Below are 24,203 nucleotides of genomic sequence, written 5' to 3'. Positions count from 1 at the left end.
TGTGAGAGAAAGTTAAGACTTCCCAGAACTGTGACTTTTCCATCATCTTTTGCAACTTGTTCTTGTTCCTCACGAGTTATGCCTGGCCTGGGTTGTGTTCGATTGCTGTGGGCTCTACTGCTTTTAGGTTGAAATAACTACTTATTTAGTTAGGGCCAAATGATAAAAGGAGTTAGGGAGATGCTAAAACCTCATGACCCCAGTCTTGCAAAGCATGGCAGAGGGAAGAAAATCTCATCTTACTTTTGTCTGTGATTGCAGCAGCCAAAACTGGAAAGACAGATAGATGTGAAAGGCTACATCAAAGCTGAAGTGAGCAGTTTCTTAAAAGAATTTTTTAGCCTGTCAGCAGCTACAGTGTGGGTGTCACATGGATAGATTCTACAAAACTATTACTATTGAATCAATACTTATTTGGTGTTTTGTGAATGCTACTCAGTGGATTTGCATAGATTAAATTGGGAAAAAAAATTAAGAATTTGACTGTCAGATGTATTTCCAATGCTATTATTTTCAGAAAGAATACAAGAAAGACTTGGAGAATGAAATTAAAGGAAAGGGAATGGAAGTGAGCACGGATACCCTTGATATACAACGAGCCAAAAAAGCTTCTGAAATTGTCAGCCAGGTGAGTACACAATTAATCGCTTTAAGATTACTTTGGAAGTAAAACACAATGAGATGTTAAAAACATAAAATCTTCTTGAACATTCTTAGGCTAAAAGATGTAAGCAGTGCACAAAAAATAATTAAAGAAATTGAAGAAGAGGTTTTTTTTTTAAAGTCTGACCAGTACTATCAGAATAGCTTTGAAGACAGAATGTATGGAGAATTGTAGTATTAGTTATAGGGTTTTTTCCCTTTTATTTCTTCTTCAGAAAGGATATAAAAAGGATCTAGAGACTGAAATTATAGGAAAAGGAATGCAAGTTGGTCTATGTACTCCAAAAATACAATGGGTCAAAAGGGCTTCAGAAATAGCAATCCAGGTAGACATGGTCAAAGGCTGAATGTTTTAATTCTGTGTAACATTGAGTGCTTGACATACATTGCTCAAAATATTTCTTCTGTTGCTCTGTAGAGGCTTTCATACCTGTACTAAATTAATTTACATGTAGTAAAATGTCTTAACTACCTGATTCTTATTTTTATCTAGGCCTGTTATACCATGACAATTGAATTTACTTGTTTACATCTACCTGTAGTTCTTTTTACACTACCTAACGATATGTTACATATATCCTGACAGTAAAGAGAAAATATATATGAGGATATATAATATATGAGGATATATATATTATATGTATGTATATTATACATTTTTAGTGTGGGAGACAGTGTTGGGTGTCCCGCACAGGCAATGGTAACAATATTAAGGAGGAGAGAGGTTGATATAAATACTGGACAGGGATGAGAAGGCTCATCAGCAATAGGCATTTTTTGTTGTACTTTTGATATCCTCAGCCCCAAAGAAAGAAATAGACATTTAAAAATTATTTTTCAGAAAATGTACAAAGATGAAGCAGAAAAGATGCTCTGTAACTATTCTACTGTCCCTGACACTCCTGAAATGGAGAGGATAAGAAATACTCAGAAAAACATCAGTTCAGTGAGTAATGGTGCTTCTCTCTTTGCCTGTAACTTTTCAGATATTTTTCATTTTAAATAGGCTCTCTTGTGCCACAGCATGAAATAAGGAACTTATGAATAAACGTCCTTTGCGCCATTTGCATAATTTTCCTGGCAAAAGCTGTATCACTCATTTCTTTCAGTAAAAAAAATACTTAGCTTTTCTAGGTGTGACACTATTATTTTGAATTTCTAAACTACTTATACTACCTTGCCAAGCCACAGTTATTTTTAAATGAAGATTTTTTTTTCTTTTTCCATCAAGCCCCAGGAAGTACTTTATTTAAAAGGGAAAAAAAAATCTAAGGCTTCTTAATGTGCATATAAGATTTTTCATCTGTTTTCTATCATATGTACTGTACATCAAGATTTGGTTATAGAATTAGAACAGACTGGGTTTCATGAATATATATATCTAATGATTTTATGTTATACTGGGTATATTTTTAAATTTTATGCTAGATTTAAGTTTCAGTATATCTCTAAATATCTAAATATAAATTATGAGCTTACATTTCTAAAATTGCCCAGTTTGGGATGTATTACGTTCCACTTCCTTTTTGGGCCCATTAATTCTGCTGTTTGTAATTCTGCCTTTACTTGTAATATAACAGAGAAGAGGAGTAAATCTAGCTCCCAGAACAAAAGACCAGTTAGTGGCTGCTTTTTATGACAGACTAAGTAATACTAATAAAACCAATGATTTGAGGGAAAGGAATATAGGTTACTTAAATATTTTAGTATTATGGGACACAGATGTTGTTCTTTAGAGATATTTGCAGCTTCTCCAGCTCTCAGAAGTACGAGCTCAGTTAGTTTCTCTCAGAGCTGTTTGCATGCAGCTATCCTGTACAGCTGTGGCATCAGCCGGGAAGTAAGAACCTGCCAGGAAAGCAGAAAAGATAACTGTTTGAGGCTTCTCTAGGTGGTGGTCACTCCTGTAATGTCTTCCTGCTCTTTTTCTTCCTTTGGATGAGGACAGCTGAAAGCTACATCTTTCACAGAATCACAGAATATGCCAAGTTGGAAGGGACCCACAAGGATTATCGAGTCCAACTCCTGGCCCTGCACAAGACCATCCCCGAGTCACACCATGTGCCTGAGAGTATCATCCAAACACTTCCTGAACTCTGTCAGGCTTGGTGCTCTGACCACTTCCCTGGGGAGCCTGTTCCAGTGCCTAAACATCCTCTGGGTGAAGAACCTCTTTCTAATATACTTCCCCTGACACAAGTTCAGGCCATTCCCTTGGGTTTTGTCACTGGTCACCACAGAAAAGAGATCAGTGCCTGCCCCTCCTCTTCCCCTCAGAAGGAAGTTGTAATGTAATGAGGTCTCCCCTCAGTCTCCTCCAGGCTGAACAGACCAAATGCCCTCAGCTGATCTTCACAAGGCTTCCCCTCAAGGCCCTTCACCATTGTTATTGCCCTCTTTTGGACACTCTCTGTCTTATATTGTGGTGCCCAAAACTGCACACAGTTTTCAAGGTGAGGCCACACCAGTGCAGAGCAGAATGGGACAATCCCCTCCCTCGACTGGCTGGCGATGCTTTGCCTGATACCCCCCAGGACACGGTTGGTCCTCCTGGCTGCCAGGGCACTGCTGACTCACAGTCAGCTTTCTGTCTACCAGGAGCCCCAGGTCCATTTCTGTGGCTGCTTTCTGATAGAAGCTCTTGACAGGCCCACTGACCCCATTTTGTTTCTTGCGATCTGCTGCCTCCTGGTTTTGAATGGTGCTCTGCTTCATGGTGTGATGGTGATTGTCACCATTTCTTATATCACTGGCATCCTAACATGCTACACTGAAACTCCCTGTAACAGAGGGGATCCAAGTGAGCCTCTGTGATCTGCTTTCCTGCCTGCTCCAGCCTTTTGATGAAGTCTTCAAATAGAAGACCTTAGTGGGTCTGGCAGTGGGGTCTCGCTGACAGTTAGGTACCAGGCATGTAATAACCTTTCACTACTTAAGCCTTGACAAGCTCCTGATACATCTGAACCCCTTGCAGCCCTTTAAGGCCAGTTTGAGCCTTCAGTACCAAGGCTGACAATTATCCTCTTTGTTAGTGTACTAGATAATATAAAATGTTTTGTCTTCGAGGTGATTTGTATTTGCTTTATTTTGTGATTGTCCATTTTCTGTTTCTGAACTGGATCCTCCAAATGTAGGAAAGCAGTTTATAGCTGTGATTGAATTACCTTTTTTTTTCTCTTTCTCTATGTCTTAATCTTCCATCATTCTATGCAGTTTGGATTATAAAGGTAGTTTACTTTTTACTGAGTTAAGATATAGCTGGGAGCAACCTTAATAAAAAAAAAAATTATGACAATAGTCTTCTGATTTTTGGATTTTGTCTCAAGTATTTTCCTGCCTTAAGGGACACAAAAAGTGACTAGCTCTGCAGGTGAGATCATTGCTGCTTTTAGCTCACTAGCTCATTTGGCAGATGATTTACAACAGGATATTTACTTCCCAGTCATCTCTTTAATAGAAAAATTCCTGTCTCCAACATATTTTACCAATCCCTACTTGGTAGAAAAGTTCAGTCCATGACATAAATCTTTCTACCTGACATGTTGTTACAGAAGAACTTTCATGTTCTTACTCATAAACTGTCTCTGTTGTCACATGGTAAAAAAAATTCTAAATTGTTAAAGTTTTTCTGAATATGTAAAAATTAGTTGTGGACATTCACTCTCCTCCAGAATATTTGGCAGTAGTATTCACCCTGGGTTACAGAGGACTTCCACAAAGTAGGAGAAATGAATCAAGAATGATGTTTTTATTGTTTAAAGTTTATTGATAGGAAAAGTTAAATAAATCTTGATTTAAGAAAAGTAGAAATACTAAATGGCAGAGATTTATTTTATGAACTCCAGGATCAGACTTGTTTTTTACACTACCAGCCTGGAAACACTTACTGGAATGGCAACAGCTGTGACACCAAATACTGAAATTTAAGTAAAACTTCTTTAGGAGTTTTGCAGCATGAACTGGTGCTCCATGGTTATTTAACCTATAGCCACACTTGGAATCTGTGGAGGAGTTATTTACTGTCTCTTTCAGTAACTTTGAATGATTGATTTTACTGATGCAGTTTGTGTTTTATCCTTTGCTGAAACAATTGAAATAAACAACATGTGTATCTGAAATATAGAGGAGAATTATATAAACAGCATGTGCATCTTTTCAGAAGGGAGCTTTGTTTTTAGATACAGTCCTTAGCTTTCTGACTTGAACCCACAAGTCAAAAATTGTGTGACTTGGATTGTAGCTCTGGTTGTTTTGGTTATTTTATCATGAATAGGACAACATTTTCTAGTTTGCGAAATTAGAAATAATAGTAATATCTGTTCACTTCTCACAGTATTTTAAGATCTGAAGATTAAAAATCCAAAATCAAATCTTGCATGTACATGCACGTTCAATTGAAATTAATGAAATTATTCAAGTAGAAAGTTACATTTGTAAAAGTTTATATATTATGATAAAAATTTTAATATTATTTCCAAGTTTAAAACTGTCATTACAAATACTTAAAAATGCTGAGGTCAGTCTAAGGATGAGAATATATTATCTGGGTTACAGTTGAAAACAATGTTATCGTAGTTATTGATAATTGGTATGATTTATGAAAAATTAAAGTATTTGCTTTCCTAGCAAGATTTATAGTCAGACCAATTTGGAACTTGGAAAATTGCCCAACCCTTTTATGAGAACTTGTACTTGCATTGCTAACAGTCTTATAATTACTTTTTCTTTTGGGAAAATGAAGGTATTTTATAAGAAGGAAGTAGGAGCTGGCACAGCTGTAAAAGAGACTCCAGAGATTGAAAGAGTAAAGAAAAATCAACAGAATATTAGTTCAGTAAGTGCTATTAACATTAATTATTCTGATGTGCGTAAATGGTGGACAATTTTTTTTTTTCATCTTGTTTACTAAAAATTCTACATTTTCGTATTATGCATCTCATTCCAATGAGATATATATTTTAGAGAATATAGGGTTTTGGATATAGTGCTCCATTCTAGTAGAGATAGAGCTCATCTCTAGTGTAGCTCTTCAATGTCCAAAGGTAGAGTTTCTAATTGAAGCATTATAAAAAATAGGAAAAACTTTTAATGAAATATTTGAGAAAAGTGTTTTGTCTTTCAAGGGTGAGAAACAGGAGATGCATCTCCTGATATGACAGACTGAACAGCAGTTGTATTTGCAATTTAGAAAAATACTATACGACAGAAAAGAAAATCTGTAACATTCTGGTGGAGTCTGCATGTGTCATGTAGGACTTGATACAGTTTGCATGTCAAGAAGAGGAAAATTATAGCCAAACTTGAGCTATGTGAAAAGGTGGAGAGTATGTGCCTCTTTACATGCTGACGACAAGTTGATTTGTGGATCTGATGAGATTGGTTTTGATGTTGTTTATCTGTGGATGTCCCATGTCTTTGGCACTTTAATGAGCGACTAAAAATAAAATATAAAAATGAGTTTTTTCTTCAAGTAGAACATTCTCTTCTGATAAATAAAAACTTGGAAAAAAGCAGAAAAATGACTGCCAAGCAAGAAAACCCTTTCAACTGCATTGTTCACTTGTTTGTTTTATTTGGTGTGGACTCCTCTGGGGCCATTTTTATATTTGTGACATGTTCTGATGATTAGACTTTTTTTAAGAGTAAAGTTTGAAAGTAATATATAGATGTGACAGTGAGTTGTGTTTAAATATTAGTTGAGATCTAAATTAGGGCTTCTGGACACCAATTCTACTAGAATTTCCTTGGTTAACAAGCACTGGTAAACACTGCATATCCCACCAAAGTAAGGTCAGGTAGGGAATTTCCATAAAATTTTGAAAAGCTTGTATTTTACTTGGATTTTTTCTCTGCTCCATCCATCACACTTCATCTTATCATTGTGAGTCACAGTGGAAGCTATCATGTGTCCTAAATCCTGAAGCAGTGGTTTTGGTTGGGAAGCTGTTGGTTTATGTCATTTGAGGGTGGTTTTTTAATTTTGTTTCTCTCTTTTGGTTGTTTGTTTTTTGATTTCCAGTTATCACAGGCATTTATTTTGAGAGTAGTCACACACACACACACACACACACACACGTACTTATTAGGAGTGGTCGTGCTCTGATGTTTTTTCACAATATCTTTCAAAGTGAAATAAAAAATAGTGTACAGTGTTCTTGCTGTTTTAGAAGTCCTAAACAGGGGTGAAGAGGGGAAAATGAAAGGTTGATCAGTATGCTAGTGAACACACTTGAACAAACACCTACCAAGAGAAACACAAAATGCATTAGTGCTGTAGTAGTATAATGGAAGTAGCATGGCCTTTACCTTGCTAGTTCTGTGTGTAGAGTTAACGTTTTACCAAAGGTGTTTTATTACATATAGTGTACTTGAAATTACTTAAGTCTTATATAATATTTATTAAAAGTGTATAATGCCAAATTTAAAAACAATGTGCAAGAATATTTCAAATTATATGTCAGCAAGAGGGAAATTATATTGCGCGGTAAGAGGGAAATTATATTGTGTAATTTACAGATGTCCCAAAGGAAGGGTAAATTACACCAATTTTGAATCCATTAGATTTAAACATTTTACGTATATCTTTGAATTTAGTCAGAGGAACTTCGGACAGCTTTATAACAATTTTCTGAACTAAATGAAACTATAGAATGTGAAGAAAATTTGCAGTGAAAGAAACCCCAGAACACCAAACCAAAATAACCCTCACTGTACAACCAACCACACAAAAAAGTCCGTTGAATCATGTTCTGAGAGTGATCAGATTTTTCCAGATTACATATATAGGAGAGAAAGATCAGAATGGTCTGTTTTCAAATCCTAAAACACAAGGAGGTGACAGCCAAGGAGGTTGACCTCATCTCACCTGTTATGATGATTAGTTTGGAAGAAGCAGCCTTCTAAACAGTTGGAGTCAAGATCTCACAGAACTTTCAAAGTAATCAGCAGACCCATGGACTGTAGCTGAATCTGAACTGAAAAGCTACAAATAACTAAGGAATTTTTAAATTGTGTTTATAATGAGGGGCAGGGAGGGCTGGACACAGCACTGGGAAGAAGGCTTTCAGGAGAAGATTCTATTTTTGTTTTTGTTTGTGTGAAATCCATGAGGAAACCCCTGTGGTATGTTAGTCAACACCACAAAGCTGGGGTCTGTTTAAAACTCAAGTAATGGACATTTTGAAGCATTTTAAGGACTAGTAGCACTGCCAATTCTTAAACTTACCTAATAGTCTCTGTTAAAAGATCCTTTTTTTCCAGTGCTTTAGTATTTTTGCCAGTCCTAAACTGTCTGGACTGAAATTTTCCATTCCTAGTCTGTGCTTTGGGCTGGTGTGGTTTTATTTATTTATAAATTTCAGCCAAAGCAACTGCAGCTTCCAAGTATGAGCTTAGAGAAAAACAAGTTGTTTTGTCTGTGTTAAGAAATGAGGCACTCTCCAGAAGTACCACGTCTTGGAGAAGAAAGTTGAAAATTAAATGTTGCAAAAGCAACAATAAATATGACAGTATCTTCAAGGGCATCATCTGTCCAAACATCTATATTCTCACTTATGTGTTCGCATGGGTTTTTAGAGAACTTGAATGAGACTTTGCAATCATCCACCCTTTTAGGAACACATTTGTGAAAATGCTGGGTTTCTGAGATGGACTGGTAGACTCCACAGCAAGATAATAGCAAGGCCAAGTTGTTGTCAAAAGTGATGTGAGTCTCCGAGCAGTATATGTAGCATCCCAATTATCATGAAGAAAGCCACAATCCCATGTGATGAATATTCCTGCTGTGTTTTAGGACACTAGGCTTGTTATATGCACTCTCCTATGCATTCCATCAAACAAGATGCATTAGAGACCCTAGCAGCCTGTTTCAGAAATTAAATATAACTGTTCCTTTTCAGGTCAGTGGTGTTTGTAGATGTGGTCTAACTGTGCAGTATGTGTAAGGGAGAGATTATAAACTGTTGTGTTTTAGTGCCTATCTGTATCTTCTTTAAATTGCTAATATTTTGTAATATCTATTCTGCAGATTAAATATAAGGAAGGAATTCGGCATGCAACAGCTATTTCTGATCCACCAGAACTAAGGAGGGTTAAGGAAAACCAGAAGAATATTAGCAATGTGTGCCCCATTTTCATTGCTTGCACACTTTTCTCTGCTCTATTAAATGTGTTTATGTCTCAGTGAATATGTCTGTGGTGTTTGTGCTAGTTCCTCTTTGTCCACAAATTCTAATTTCATTAATTAATGGTAAAATGATAACTTCTTAGCCTTGCACTTTGATTAACAACGAGAGTGAAGTATTTCTGTTGACCTATCACTTGCCTGTGTTTGAGATAGAACTGCAAGAGGGTGAGTACTAAGTATTGTGTGGAAAGATGTGGGTGATTATCGAGGGATGGTATTTTCCATCCAAGTGCAGTGTGTTCTTTAATGATGTCTAGCACACTGTTTTATTTCTATTACTCAGAAGTCTCTGTTGTAATATATTCTGAAATGTTTGCCAGGTTCAATACAAAGAACAGCTCTGCAAAGCTACACCTGTGAGTGTCACCCCTGAGATGGAGAGAGTCAAGAGGAATCAAGAGAATGTCAGCATGGGAAGTTGCTCTTGTTTAATCCTTTGCATAATTTTTGAGCGCACAGGATAAGTACAAAATTCTGCCTCCAGAAGAGGCAGAAATTCTGCCTTTTCTCTAGTTAGGGGGAAAATGATGTATTATAATGTATTGGGATTCAAGTAATGGAATTACTTGAAAACCCTCTTTTAGGAAACAACTCTGAAAAGGCATTGCTTCGTTTGGGAAATGGCACATGAAGCAACATATATTTGATTAAAGAAATGACTGCAATCCTTTGAGATCCTTGAGATGTTGTTCTCTGTTTTGGATATTTACAGAAAATCTTGACCAATTTTTTTTTTTTTTTAACAATGTCTGTTTCTAGATCTGTTTTACTTTGCTTTATAAAAAATTAGCTACAGTTGTACTCAAAATTCTGCTCTCTTACCTATCTCATTCTGGTTCTTCAGTAACCTTTCTATAAGAGTTTAGTATTTAATAGCTGACATAACCATTAGAAAGTCATATGATTTGCAGGAGCACAGAGAAGAAGGCAAGGACTTTTGGAGCGTGCTTCTACCTTCCTATATGGATGAAATTGTACCCTGTTAATGAGTCTTTGAGAGACCAGCTGTTCTCCTCACTGAGAGCTGCCATCAGCAGCCCTATTTAATGGGTCTACAAATAGCTACAGTGTTTCCCTGGGGTGTTTTCTGCCGCATTCACCGGAATTAATTTTAAGTCACAATTCTCAAGAATTCTGTCCCTCTAAGTTAACTCCTGGATTTTTTTTTTTTAATAGATCTAGCTCTTCTAAAATGTATTCTGTTCAAACAAACCTGTTTTCCTAAGTGATTCGAGCCAGTCTGTATAGTTTTTCTCCTTACATCATCATTTACTTTTCACCAATTTCTGTTTTATGCAAATTTCAATGGAAAGTTTAAATTGTCTTCAGGTTACTGGAATAGCTTTGAATGAAGATTCTTAAATTTCAACTACTTCTGGAAACATTAATTCTCGAATCAGTTTACCTTTAAAAATGTCAGTTTGCAAGTTTAATCCATTTGAAAGCCTACCATCATTTTTTCAAGACATTAATTTTTCAATTGGAATGTATTGATGTGAACATACCAAAACTGTGTTGTGTTGGAAGACATGTATTGCTTGAGCAATACATGCATTACTGCCACAGAACACTGCAGAATTATGAATATAATGTATCTGCACAGTTATCCTTATCACATGAACCCATGGGCTTATTAAAAGAAAGTGTTGTATGGAAACATTAATTTTACAAAAAGCTATATGGATTGGCATAAATCTCTTGCCAGAATCTCTTACTAAAAGTTTACTACATCTGACTTCCCAGCATTTGGGCCAGGGTTAACCTTAGACTGATTGGTCCATCAATGCCACAACTTATCGTTTATCCACTTTGGATGCTGATCTGGCCTTGAGTGTGCATTTGGTTAATGCATCATTGCTACAAGTGTGTTTTGTTAAAAAGTGATAAAGGGGATATTCCTACAGTACAGTTAAATAAATGCATGGTGCAATTTATGCTGGATTCAATTGGCAGTTGTCTGATGGATTGCACTCTCTGCGTTTAATCACCTTTGAATACATAGAGTATAAAATTTAGAACATAGATGGAAACCTTGTGGAGTTGCTGAGTCTTGACAAGTATACATTTGCAGTGGACCTTGCTGAAATTCAATTTTTTGTTGCTCTGCTTGACTTTACTTCATTATTTGTGGCCTAACCCCTTTCCAAATATGAGATATGTCTCTGTACATCCAAGGACCAGTCTGGTAAACATCGGGATGTTGTGTGCATATGTGTATATATATCCACAGAAATACATTAATAAGCACACTATACAGAAAAAAAATATCAAGGTTATATTTCAAAAATCAAGTTTTATAAACTTTAATAAACCTCAAATGCATTTTAGCTTTTCAGTTATTTCCTGGATGACTTTTTATATCATACATTTTAATGTAAACCAGTGAGATATTGCTTTAGCTGAAATAGTATGTACCATTTTATTCTGTTAAATAATAGGTTCACTACAGAGAGCAGCCTGGCAAAGCTACTGCTGTGAGTGTCACTCCTGAGATAGAGAGAGTCAGGAAGAATCAAGATAACATCAGCTCGGCAAGTTGTTTGAATCATTTTGTCATTTAGATTTTCAGTCATTGTGGAAATATAGTGTGGATATGCTTTTCCATTTACATTTGACATGTCAAAGGAATCTAACTGCATCATATTCAGACTTGCCTGATTATTTTTGCAAAATAGTAAGTGGTTGTGTTGATGCCAGTAGTTCTCAAGGCAAGAGTCACGAGAGGTCAGTCATTCTTTCAAGAATCTTTGTCTCTTGTTATCGAATTTTCATTGCTAGATTGCAGGAGTGAATTGCGGTAAAGAACAAAGGAAATAAGAATTTAACTTCGGTGCAAATTTCTTGGGGTTTTTTTTGCAATTCAAAGCATGAAAACATCCATGCCACTCTGTGACATGCCATCTCTGTTAGAGCTGAGTAGTCCTAAATATGTCCCATTGCTAAATACTAAAGAGTAAAATAATATATATTTCTTGGCTTTTATGATAGTAAAATTTAATTGTCACTACAGTGGTGTAAGAAGCAGGAGACAATTCTATTAAGGAGCAATGAAGAAGTCAAAACAGCATGGTGAAGTAAAGGATCAGACTAGTTTTGTTACAGTTTGTGTCCTCAACACTGAAACAGCATCAGTAACAAAGCCATTGCAGATGGTAAACAGAAGAGGTTTCATGCAGAACCACTTTGTCAAGGTGGCAGAAGAGAACTAAAAGTAGCGAACACTTGAGAACTGAGTGTAGGAGTGAAAAGGAAAGTACGTTGGATTTGTCAGAAGATTTGTCTAAGGACAAAGGAACAGAATCTAACATTGTAACTACACATATCTTAACTACTTTTTGAAAATGCTCATGAATATTTACCAAAATCAATTAGTTTTGAGGTGCATAGTTAAAAATAAGAGGAAAACTTCACAAAAATTCTAGACTTTAAATTATTTTTTAATTTTTGAAAATGAAATGCTTTTTGCCAAGTGACTACTTCAATTTGTTTCTCAAGCATTACAGGGATAAATACTCCTCTATGTTAATAAGCATGATGAAAACCAAGCTATGTTGGCTGTAATTATTCTGTCCAGAAAATGCCTTATATTCAAAAGCATATGTAGCTGAATATATTTTCTAAAAAAATTTACTGTTTAATTCAGAAGTGTTTGAGGAATATGAAGTACCATATATTTTTGTTTTGCTGTACATTACTTCAAACTGACCTGTGAAACACAGACAAGAGTCATATTTTCATAGGTATGTTCTCTTTGCTAATATGTAATCTTAAGGAGAGTCAGACAGTTTCAATACATGGTTTCTCTCATCACAAGTGTGTGTTGAAATAGATTTGCACAACATATTTGAGAAGTAACACTGTGTGAATACACAGGTAAATCTAAAATATTTACTAACACTCAATGCACAGGTTACAGTCTGATGTAGGAGCTAAGAGAGGTCATTGGCAGAAGAATTCAACAAGCTAGAAGAAACTGTAAGAGTACTCAATCCAGAACCAATAAGTAGGACCAAATACTTTTACTATTTTAGAAATACTAGTCTGTAAAAAGCTACAAAATAAGCCAAACAGCAGAAATGTGACATAGGAGGTTCTGTACTTACTGATGCACAAAACACAGAGCCTGAATATTCTTTTTGGAAACAGTACATTCAGATTTTTCCCAGACATGTTGCTTTTGTGCTGCTAGTAAAGACTAGCTATTGAACAGGAGCAAGAAGGCTTCCAAAGGATTAATCTACTTGTAAGAGTTGAATTCGCATGGATTCTCAGGTAATCCCATCCTGGAAGCAGACTGAGGACAGGCTCTGGGTCTGTCTGGGTAATAAGAAGGTATCTTATCATCAGCCATACAAATATGTTTTAAAGATGTCCAAGTCACTGTGGTGTTTTCTTATTATTTGTCTTATTTTTCAGTTGATGAATTAATTATTTTGCTTACGTAATTTAAACAGTCACAAATGTCAGCTATTGGATAAATACTTTCTTTTGAGTAAGTGATTGATGGAATAAATGTGCCTTTTGGCCTTACAAATATACTAGCTCATCTGTGTCCCCCTTGTGAAATAACCTACTAGCAAATGAGTGTAAAGAGAGAAACTGTTAACCTTGTAATTTGGAAAGGGTACTATTGCATGGTGTGATTCTCACCATCCTTTCTACTGTAAAGAAAAAATTCACGTGTGCTGTTGTTCGTGTTTTGCAGGTCAAGTACAGCAGTGATCAGAGGCAGATGAAAGGTAGACGTAGTGTGCTTCTAGACACACCTGAGCTAAGACATGTCAAAGAAACTCAAAACAACATCTCAATGGTAGGGTACTTTCTTCCTATAACTAGAGCATACTAAGGAATGGCACTTTACTTCCACTGGATTTTGCCTTCCATTAATATAGGTAACTAATGGAATTCTCTCAAGTATGGAAGGAATATTTTCTTCCTATGCCTGTAGAGGGAGTGTTTGCTAACTGCATATGACTGTAATGAACATTTTCAAAATACTAATAAACAGTTTTCTAACAGTTAAATGTCTGTTCTTTTGTTTTTCTTTTTTTCCTTAAAAATGTACACACCTCATTTGAGCATAACAATTTCACTGGATCAGGTGACACACTTCACCTTGTGCCTGTGCACGTTCCTGGTTTCTGCGTGACTTTGGTTCTTGGAATGAGTTGTTTTGTGTGCATTGGCTTGTGTGAGAATGTTTATCAATTTAAATCTTTGATGATTAAGATTATTTAAAAAGTAAGTATGCATAATCAGCAATACTACCTTTATAACTCTTACTAATACAGGGGTTTTGTTCCAACACTTGGTGCTGTAATGCTTTCTACTCTAATGTCATTGGTTTTAATTTTTTTTTCTTTGAAAATCAGGCTCTTGTTCTTTCTAAAAACCTATGTTTAAAGCCAGCTGGCATATGATAAAACAAAAGAGAAAATAAATACCTTTCTTATGAAGCTGTGCATGTAGTCAGAATTCTCAGTGAATGAAAATGTTTGAGTTCTTTAGAACTACTACTTCTGGAACATTTTTACTGACATGTAGGTGTCTCCATCAGTAGAGAACCATCTTATTTTAGAGAAGAAGGGAATGGACCAGATGACCTCCTGAGGGCAGGGTTTTTTTGTCGCTTCTGACTGTAAGATGATGCTTTGCAGCTTGAGCTAATGCCTAATTTAGTGCCAATAGAAAAGAAAAGCAACATTGATAATAAAATATCAGGAAATCAAGTTAGGGTGATAGAAAAGACTTGGCTGGCCATCCAGTCTGTCTCATGTGTACCAATTCTATTATGGTGCAAAGTTAAAGAATAGAAGTGCCTCATAAACATATACATTCCTGCATAGAATGACCATTTGCTGTCAATTGCAGCTTAGGGAAAAATGTAATTCTTTTTTCCTAGGTAAAATACCATGAAGATTTTGAGAAGACAAAGGGCAGAGGCTTCACCCCAGTGGTAGATGATCCTATAACAGAGCGTGTACGGAAAAACACCCAAATTGTGAGTGATGCAGCATATAAAGGTGTGCATCCACATATTGTTGAAATGGATAGAAGACCTGGAATAATTGTTGGTAAGTTGTCAAATAGTGTTGCTATTGAAAGCACTGAGGGAAGATAAAAGCCTCTGCTTGTGTTCTCCAGATTTCTTTTTCACTCTTTTCTCAGCATGAAACTTGTGGTTGAACTACTGGTTCATGTCAGCTTCTAGCGAAGTAATAATGGGAATGGATGGGAGATACATTATCATTTGCTCTGTATTTTTTTTTTTAATATGGATAGTCTGCTATTACTTTGAATTTTGACTCTATAAGGAAAGCAAAAATATATGTAATAATCTTAATTTTGCACAGAAGAAAGATTATTAAAATTGTGATTCTCCAAGATTTCAATGTTTAAATGTTGCAGGCCTGTTCGAAATTTCCCCTTCTGTCAGTCAATAATTTCTGCAGCGCTCTATGTATCCATTTACCTCTTCTTTTAGAATTTCACACAGCTTTAAAAATATCTCAAGGTGTAATTCATCAATAACTCATTAGGTCTCTGCTAAGCCAAGAAGCAGTGTTCAGAAGTGATGTTTTAAAAGGTGGTGCAAGATATGATCAGGTGTTCAAGGGTAGAATACAGATTAGATTTGTATGTAAAGACAAGATATTGCATTAAGATGTTATTTGGGATATTCATAATGAATATGAACTATTTAAAAATTAAAGTGGATATTTGGAATGGATTAAAAGTTAGCAGGCCTGCTATGGCAAAGGAAATGGCAGCCTGACTTTCTTTTTCTCATTTCCTTTTCTTTTAGTGTGTCTCTTTTCTCTTTTTCTTTGCTTTACAACCATGTAGACCCCAGAGGATCTATGTACAAAAACACATGCTGAGATAACACTCTAAAATCCTTCATACATAGTAATAACAGCAAAGTTGAACTTTACCTTGCAAAACCCAGAGAAACTGCAGGTGAAATGGACTAATTGACGGGTCATATAGTCCATGCTCCTGCCTAAAGCAAGGTTAGCTATATCATTCCTGGCAAACACTTTTTGGTCTTTTCCTTAAAGTCTCCAAATACTCTCCCCCATAGCTAGAAGTGGTGCAGCCAAAGAGAGAAAATCTCCTGCAAAACTGCAGTGTAATATGCAGTTTGCAATATGCTGTTTAGTGCACTCTTCAAACCTCCTACTCTATCCTGCATTACAGGTGTGCTGTAGCCCTGTGTAAGAATTGTGTGCAATCCAACACTCAACAGTTGAAGGCTTGCTAACACAGGGATTAAGAACATCCCTGAGATAAATTCTTGAGCTGTAACTGAAATACTAGTACTATTTATCACCTTAAAATACTCCAGTATCAAAACACACAGAAATTCTTAATCCCCCATGCCTGCCAAACAGCAAAAATAGTACAATTATTTAAAGGAAAAAGTCTGTGACAAACCTGTGATATTTAAGCTAAGGCTTTTTCAGAGAACTGCAATTATTATATCTACTTGTTTAAAAAGAAGCAGTGAGCTCCTTGCTCATGGAATGTCCTTGGCAGCTCAAAAAAACCTGCAAACTGAAAAACACAACTATGACTCTTGTGAGTTTTTTTCCTGGCTGATAATTATTCATCCTGTTAGTTAGTACCTCTGTACCTAGAGTACCTCTGATTGATTTTTAATGTATTATTGGTGAAGCTGTAACAATTTTTCAAATGCCTGATTGCTGAAGTTAATGTCTTGGCTTCGGCAAATAGGCACTAGTTTTTAACCATGCTAAAGCTGTTCCAAGTCCATCAAGATAAACTGATGTAGCTGAGCTTTGGATCTGTTACTATAGAGGATCCACAATTCTCACATGAATATTAAGATATTTTAAAATGGCAAAAGTAACCAGGGAGTTAAAATTGATTTGTGTTATAAATTGCCAAGATTCCGATGCTATGTATGTTATTTCAGGTTACAGAGATGGATCAAATCAATCCAAATCAATGGCTGTTGCACTGGTGCTGCCATGAAGCCATACTTATTACATTTTTTGCTTACTAAGGCATGCAAACAGGAAAAGTTGGGCATTCACCAATTCCCCCAGCCCTCTCATACCTGTCAGTGCTTTATGTAGTTGCGTAATTTATCACCATTAGGACTAACACATAGTTTATCAAAAGGTTTTGTGTTGGCTTTAATTCATCTTGGCAGGAAGGAGTTAGCACTACACCTCACCTTATGGGAGTTGCAGTAGATAACATAATGTACATACACTGAATGTATTCTAAAGCTGTGGGATTTATTTTATTAGCTCTGTATGTTCTTTCCATTGCATCTAGGCTATTAATCATTTGAAACATGACATATTTGGGGTCCTCACAGTCCTACTTTACCTATCAACCCATTATTTATCTTGCTACCACTCAAACCAGCAAAAGAACAAAGTTGGAATGACAATTTTTTTCCTACTTCAGATGCATCGAGTAAATGTTTCAGACAGATCTACCCAAGAAGAAAACCCCAGTAAAAAGTTATGATCTTGTAGATTTGTGCTTTGACTGATTTTGTGTTTTACATCAAGGTTTTATTTGAAACTGGTGTGAAGAGATAAATAATTATTTTATTTTAGAATAGCAGATATCATAGAATCATTTAGATTGGAAAAGAACTTTAGGATCATCAATTCCAACAATTAACCCAGCACTGCCAAGCCCACAACTAAACCATGTTCCCAAGCATCATGTCAGCACATTTTTAAATATCTCCAGGGATGGTGACTCAACCACTTCCCTGGGCAGCCTGTTCCTGTGCTTGATAACCCTTTCAGTGAAGAATTTTTTTCTAATATCCAATCTAAAGCTCCCGTGGAACAACTTGAGGCCATTTTCTCTCATGCTGTCACTTGTTACATGGGAGAAGCGACCTACTCCCACCTTGCTGCAGTCTCCTTTCAGGTAGTTGTAGAGAGTGGTAAGGTCTCCCTTGAGCCTCCGTTTCTCTAGGTTGAACACCCCCAGCTTCCTCAGCTGTTTCTCATCAGACTTGTGCTCCAGACCCTTCATTGACTTTGTTGCCCTTGTCTGCATCTCCATGTCCTTCTTGTAGTGAGGGGCCCAAAACTGAACATGGTTCTCAAGGTGTGGCCTCATCAGTGCCCAGTACAGAGGGACAATCACTGCCCTGGTCCTGCTGGCCACACTACTTTTGATACAGACCAAGATGCCACTGGCCTTCTTGGCTACCTGGGCACTGCTGGCTCATGTTCAGCCACTGTTGACCAGCACCTCCAGATCTTTTTCCACTGGGCAGCTTTCCAGCCACTCTTCCCCCAGCCTGTAGCGCTGCACGGAGGTACTGTGACTCAAGGGCAGGGCCCAGCACTTGGCCTTGTTGAACCTCTTATGGCCTTGGCTTATCAATCCAGCCTGTCCAGATCCCTCTGTAGAGACTTTCTACCCTCAAGCATATGAACACTTCTGCCCATACGAATTATATACATTAAATTGATGTGAGTAGATCAGAGATTTACACTGTACCTGCCTCTGCATTTATTATAAGCCTCCTCTTAAGCTGTACAATGCTGTAATTATTTGTTAAAAGTTTATTAAAATGTAGCTAAATCTATATTTGCTTTTCTGCTGTGATTTTAACTTAAAGTCTAATATGAAATTAATTATTTCCTATGGACTCTTTTTTCTTTCGATACCCTGTTGAGATGTGATTTTGAGAGATCTTAATAACTTGCATATATGAATTAAACCTGAAGATCTTATGAGTACCACCATCATTGAACTCATACATTGAATTCCAGAAATGCTTTTCAGTAGTGGGGTAATGGATCAACTCTAAGTCTGTGTCCCAGGAAACAGATATTTGGAAGACAGAGGAAATTACTAGCTAAGATCAAGAGTGGGCTTCATTTTACCCATCTGTAGATGTCTGCAAGGTAGATTTCTACAACTGAATTTGTCACCTTAGACCATTTTTTCTATTAATTAAGAAAGATGGATACTTTTGAATTTATGTAAATTGAGCAATTAGTAGAAATTTATTTTGGATAAGATGAACTGTGCCTCTGATTCTGCTTGTTAGGCTGACATGATCTCTCCTGTATACAAAGGAGGGTCTGTAGTGTCTCTGTCAACTGTATACTGCCAACTCTCAGTTTTAGAGATATATACTGCAGCATCTTCATGGAGTAAGGGTGCTGTTGGTGAACTGTGAAAATATCCTTGTAGCTCTGATTCTTTTGGTTCTGCTACTGGAAAAGAGCTCTGGTATGTGATACTTAACTTGTTTCCATTTATTTAGACTTAAGAAAATACTATGGTCATGTTTAGAAAATGGAAATAAATTGGGAGCAAAAGTCTCCTTAAAGTAGTGTCAAAGCTTAAAATGCACCAAGTTCTTTTAAGCAGGAAATTAATGCTTTCTGATATTTTCATGTGAATATCTAGATATTTTGGTTAATTTCTAGATGAAGAAAATTGATTGCTGATTGTTAAAGATCATTCCTTTCATGCTTGTTGTTTGTCTGTCTTATAATTTCTGTGCTTTGGAAAAAGATCTTAAAGTTTGGCGCACAGATCCTGGCTCCATCTTCGACATTGATCCTCTGGAGGACAATATTCAGTCTAGGAGTCTGCATATGCTTTCTGGTATTGCTTATATCCTGACTTTTCCACGCTCTTTATGTTTTTGAAACTAAGTGATACAGTGAATTTTCAGGTCAATGTGCCAGCCATATGTTTTATAAGTATGTTTTCATATATATATATAACTGCAGTAGTTTAAAAGCAGTGTTTTATAGGAACTTCAGCTGTAATCACATGTGCAGATAAGAAATAGTGAAATAAATCTTATCCTAAACAAGTTATTCTTGTCACTTACAAGTAGCCACTTAAAAAGCATTGACCTACTTTGTCCTCACTATAAGCAGAATTTTCAAATAGTTGGACCTTATAAAATTTCGGAGTTATGGAAAGTGGCCTATTTATGAAATTCGTTTTTTATGCATGTTTTGCCTATATGGAATACGATATTATGCTTTGTGCTATTATTCGCATCTCCAAGGCATTCATAATTTAAGGATAGATGGAAAAGGAGAGAAAGTAATATAATAACAGGTATCAGTGTTTTGCCTTTACAAGTTTATGGATTTTTTCCACTCTATAAGTGTTTCTTTTGAATGTTTAATTTTGCACATGTGTTTTCTTTGCTACTGATAGCGGAACTTTAAATATTCCTTTGAATAATATACAGAGGTGTTTCCACATGCACTTGTATGCATGCTGGAATAAAGCAACATTTGGATTTTCCACTGGAAATTTTTATATGCTTCATCTTCATCCCTTTTCTTGTATCTCAATCCTACCTTCCATTTCCGCTATTGTTTTAAAGCAGAAAACAAGCTTAGTTGTATTAGATTCTGAAGCAAACTTTGGAACTAGTGGTGCTCAAAATGGATACAAAATTGTGAAGAATTTATGTTTCCTTGATTTTAATAGCATCAGTGTATGAAAAGCAGTGTTAGCAGTGGTGAGGTTTATGTTGTTGCTTGTCTTTGCGCTTCTGTCATGTATTTACTGTGATATTCTTTATTTCTTTCTACCTTTGTAGAAAGAGCAAGCCGTTACAGTAAGCAGTATTTACGTTCTACCAGTTTGGGAGATTATAAATCAGATGGCTCTGACACGAACCCTACCTTTTCTTACTGCAGTGAGATAACAAGGCCATCTGAGGAAGGAGGTACCCCTTATTCCCACCTTTTCTACTAATGACACTATTGCAGTGTGTTGAGACCACACAGGCCTGTATTAACTCCATCACCTTGCAAAGTTGCAAATAGAAATTGTGTAAGCTATTGCCTGATTGATGAAAAAAGCAAAGCAAGGTCTCAAAACTGCACAGTTTCTTGCATGCTGTATTACTTTATTGTGAATTCTCTTTTACCTTTTTGGTAATGCTTTTGGTCCAAAAGCTCTGTTAATTCCTAATTGCAGTACTTAAAAGAAGATGTGTTCTGTTTTTGCAAAACATACCTGAATCTGTTTTTTTTTTCTCTTGAATGACATAATGTAACTGAATGAAATATACCTCTAACCTGAAAAAAAAAATTACCATGTACTTTTCAGTGGGCAAACCAAATGTATCATAGTATTTTAGTGACTAAACTACTTCTTCCCATATGCAAATATGCAGGTGCTTGTGGCTCTCTGTTTCCTTCCTAAAAAAAAGCCAAACCCAACAAATTTTATCAACTGTCCTCTTTCTCACACATGAAAGTTTTCTGCTCATCTCAGTGATCTGAGAATCAGGGTTAACATTCAGCTGCGAAGCTTGTATAGTCTGTTATTGTTTAACATGGATTAGTATTAGAATACTTTGACAAACTGCATTGTTAGGTACAAAACCACATTGTGCATCTGGTTGATACCATAGATTAGAAGAAAATTTATGAAAATGATGAATAAGGGTCTAGTCATCCTAGAGACATTACAGTATGTATTAGACTTGACTGATGAATTGTAACTATTTGGAAACATTGCATTCTAAACAGATAATTTTTAAAAATAGTGATTTCTACTTCTCAGTTGTGAAAGAAAGTCCATTGAGAAGGTTATCCAAAGGGTTACTAATATTTTTTTTAAGAAGGTGTTAGAGAAAAGATATTACTACCGTTTAGTTGCCTGGCATCTTTACCCATGCTTTTAGAAAATTTTAAGGCATCTTAATTGTAGAGTGCAGCTGTTTATGTTCTTCCACTCACTGGAGTAATATATTATTGTAGTGGCTAGTGTTTATGGAGTCTGCATTATGTTGGGTGCCATGTAAATACATACAAGCAGACCTGATTAAGAATGGGCGAGGAGGAAGGTGTTCAGACTAAAGAAGTGACTCTGAACAAAGAAAGAAACACACATCTGTGACAGAAATGTATTGCCTTGTATCATGTCTGACCATCTTTATTTGATATTTTAACTATATTCCCAACTCTTTTAATAGATGATAGCAATTATCCACATTATGCTGTTTTTTATGTCTCTTCCTGTAATGATGCAAAGTGGGCTTCACAGTCCAGTGCATATCGTCTGTCTGTAGCTGTTCTGATCTTTTTTTGTCACTACTCCAAGCCATTTTAACATTGCTTGGCCAGCTTGATTTGATTTTTACCATGTATTTTTTATTACTTGCCATATTGAGAATGGGAAATGGGCTTTATTTTCCCACTTGTTTTGGCACTAGTAAGCTTGTTTTTTGTGGCTCTACTTAAATCTATTGTTGTGGTGATGTGTTGAATAGATCCTTGCCAAGATCACCATATTTTAGCAAGAGATTGTTTCCGTTTTGACCTAGCTGGCTAGCCAGGGTTCAAACACTTGTAGACAGTTCCCATTGCCGGGGAGAAATAAATGCCAAAGCTAAGTAATTTGACATAATCCTAATGATTTAAAAGGAAATGCCATTTCTGTGAATGCAATAAGAAATAAACAGCAGAAAATAGCATCTTTGGTTGAAAATACCAACCTTTTTCATGGCAGTGTCCCATCCAAAATGTCATGTACAAAATGTAGCACACAGCTACAGGAAGAGTTTGCCCATGACCTTTATACAGTGTCTCTTATGGCATACCACAGTAAATGAGAATCAAATGCATTTTGCTGAAATTTCATGACTGTTTCTCATGGAGTTTGTACTTTTAGATCTAGCAGGGTTTCTCAATGACAATTGTTCAATCTGATGGTGTGCCAACATGAATGACGTTTGGAGATCTGTGACCAATTTTACAGTCTCTGAGTGTCTCATCATCTTTCAGATATTTCCATGTTGTACAATTCCTAGTTTATTCTAGATACCTTTACCCACATTTGACCCACAATTCAGGTCTTCCACTGCCACTGCTGATGGAATTGTTCCTTAACTACCTCTTCCCAGCCCTTAGCTGGGTCCCTGACTTTATACCAGATGTTAAAGGCTTATTCAGATCTAAATAACTTTCTCTTGTCTTTGGGGAATTTTGGTAACAATATCACAGGGAGGCTACTAACCTTGTTCATTGGAATGACGTCTTTCTCCTTGATTCCCTGACCATTATTTTGGATCACGATGTTGAGCTGAGCCAAGTGCGCCTCCCAGGGAGCTTTCTCTACAAAATCAGTAGATTTTTGCGTGATGTAAGTCCAGGAAAGTCCCTGTTCTCCCTTTTATAGTATTGCAGGTAAAACTGATTAGGAAACAATAGTTAACACTTTCCAGCAAGAGCCTGATTCAGGTCATGAACTTTCATTTTAATATTATTTTAAAAATTACTTTTCAACTTTGTGTGTCTTTTTACAGCTTTTTCCTGTGAGTGTTTTTCAAGGTTGAGCCTGACTGTATTACTTCATGGTATCACTGAGTTTTTTTGCCCTAGTGGGCAGAAGGTGTTGCTCTAGAGTTTCTCAGTCTGCCTAAATCCTTTATAATTAGTTACTACAGGCAAAGATTACCTTTTTACCTGCAAGCCATTCTGTGGGACTTTGCAGAAACACTAGAGTGCCATATTTTTTTCAAAATTTTCACCTGTAGTGAGTCGTTGTTTTCAGCTTTGCTAGAGAGGAACAGAAGATAATGATTTCTCTCATTAAGTTCTGCTTTTAACCCTCATGTCACAATTTCTCAGACACAGAACTATTCACTTTTGGGAAGGTTTTTCAGATTATTTTCTTCAGAAAGAGAAGTTGAGATATATGGATGTCAGATTTATTTTTCTTTATAAAGACAGGCCAGGCAGATTTTTTTCACAGAAGACTACAAAAGAACAGCAAAGTTCCTTTGCTTTCAATTCAGGTCTTTCTAGACAGCATTGTGTCTGGCAAATGTCTCAACTGTGGTGTTTTGAGGTGGTGTTTTTTTTTTAGTTTCTTTATAAAGTCCTGATTTTTCATGCAGTCTTATACACTGGTTTTCTCCCAGTTCTCTTCACACTCACTCTCTTGCTCCCGTTCCTTCCCTACCAGTAAAGTTCCATCCTACTCATTCACATTCAGCCCCCAGGAGAGAATGATTTGGTTCATATGGCTCAACACCTCTTCTAGTCTTGCACTTTGGACATTTGTATTTGTATTTCAACCATCTATTCAGGAAGAAGATGAATTTGTTTTACATGTAACTCCCATTTACATATAGTTATGGAGTTTTTGGTGTCTGATGACAGAAAGGAACAGAGTTATCACCTGATTGAACTTCTTGTATTTATGGTCTCGGCAGTGTTTCTCAGAAGTCGTACTAAAGCATGTATTTTTATAAAGATTTCTTCTCCTTTTTTAAGGTCTCCATATCATATTAATCTACTCTCTTTTGCTAGAAACTTACTTCAGAAAGTGAAAATAGCTTTTAGCTCACACC

At 36.3% G+C, this 24,203-nt stretch overlaps 1 protein-coding gene across 5 annotated transcripts in view; it reads left to right on the top strand.

Annotated features, from left to right (window-relative positions):
- NEBL (nebulette) overlaps positions 1-24,203 on the top strand; it is a 253,449-nt gene that overhangs the window by 202,882 nt on the left and 26,364 nt on the right. For 2 of the 5 annotated variants that reach the window (XM_051802506.1, XM_051802507.1), the window contains exon 5: positions 14,751-14,922. In XM_051802506.1, coding sequence (XP_051658466.1) covers positions 14,751-14,922 — 172 coding nt within the window. Of the gene's footprint in view, positions 1-517; positions 629-878; positions 990-1,504; positions 1,610-5,404; positions 5,498-8,689; positions 8,783-9,168; positions 9,261-11,285; positions 11,380-13,553; positions 13,659-14,750; positions 14,923-19,381; positions 19,475-20,435; positions 20,565-24,203 lie in introns of all 5 variants that reach the window. The other 3 variants (XM_051802509.1, XM_051802508.1, XM_051802510.1) reach the window with 3 other exon arrangements.

This window comes from Manacus candei, unplaced genomic scaffold (genome assembly GCF_025592945.1).
Source record: "Manacus candei isolate 608988 ecotype Guabito, Panama unplaced genomic scaffold, ASM2559294v1 h1tg000056l, whole genome shotgun sequence".
Classification (NCBI taxonomy): domain Eukaryota; kingdom Metazoa; phylum Chordata; class Aves; order Passeriformes; family Pipridae; genus Manacus; species Manacus candei.
Note: the sequence above shows the minus strand (reverse complement) of the source record. Positions and strands in the feature narration are given on the sequence as shown.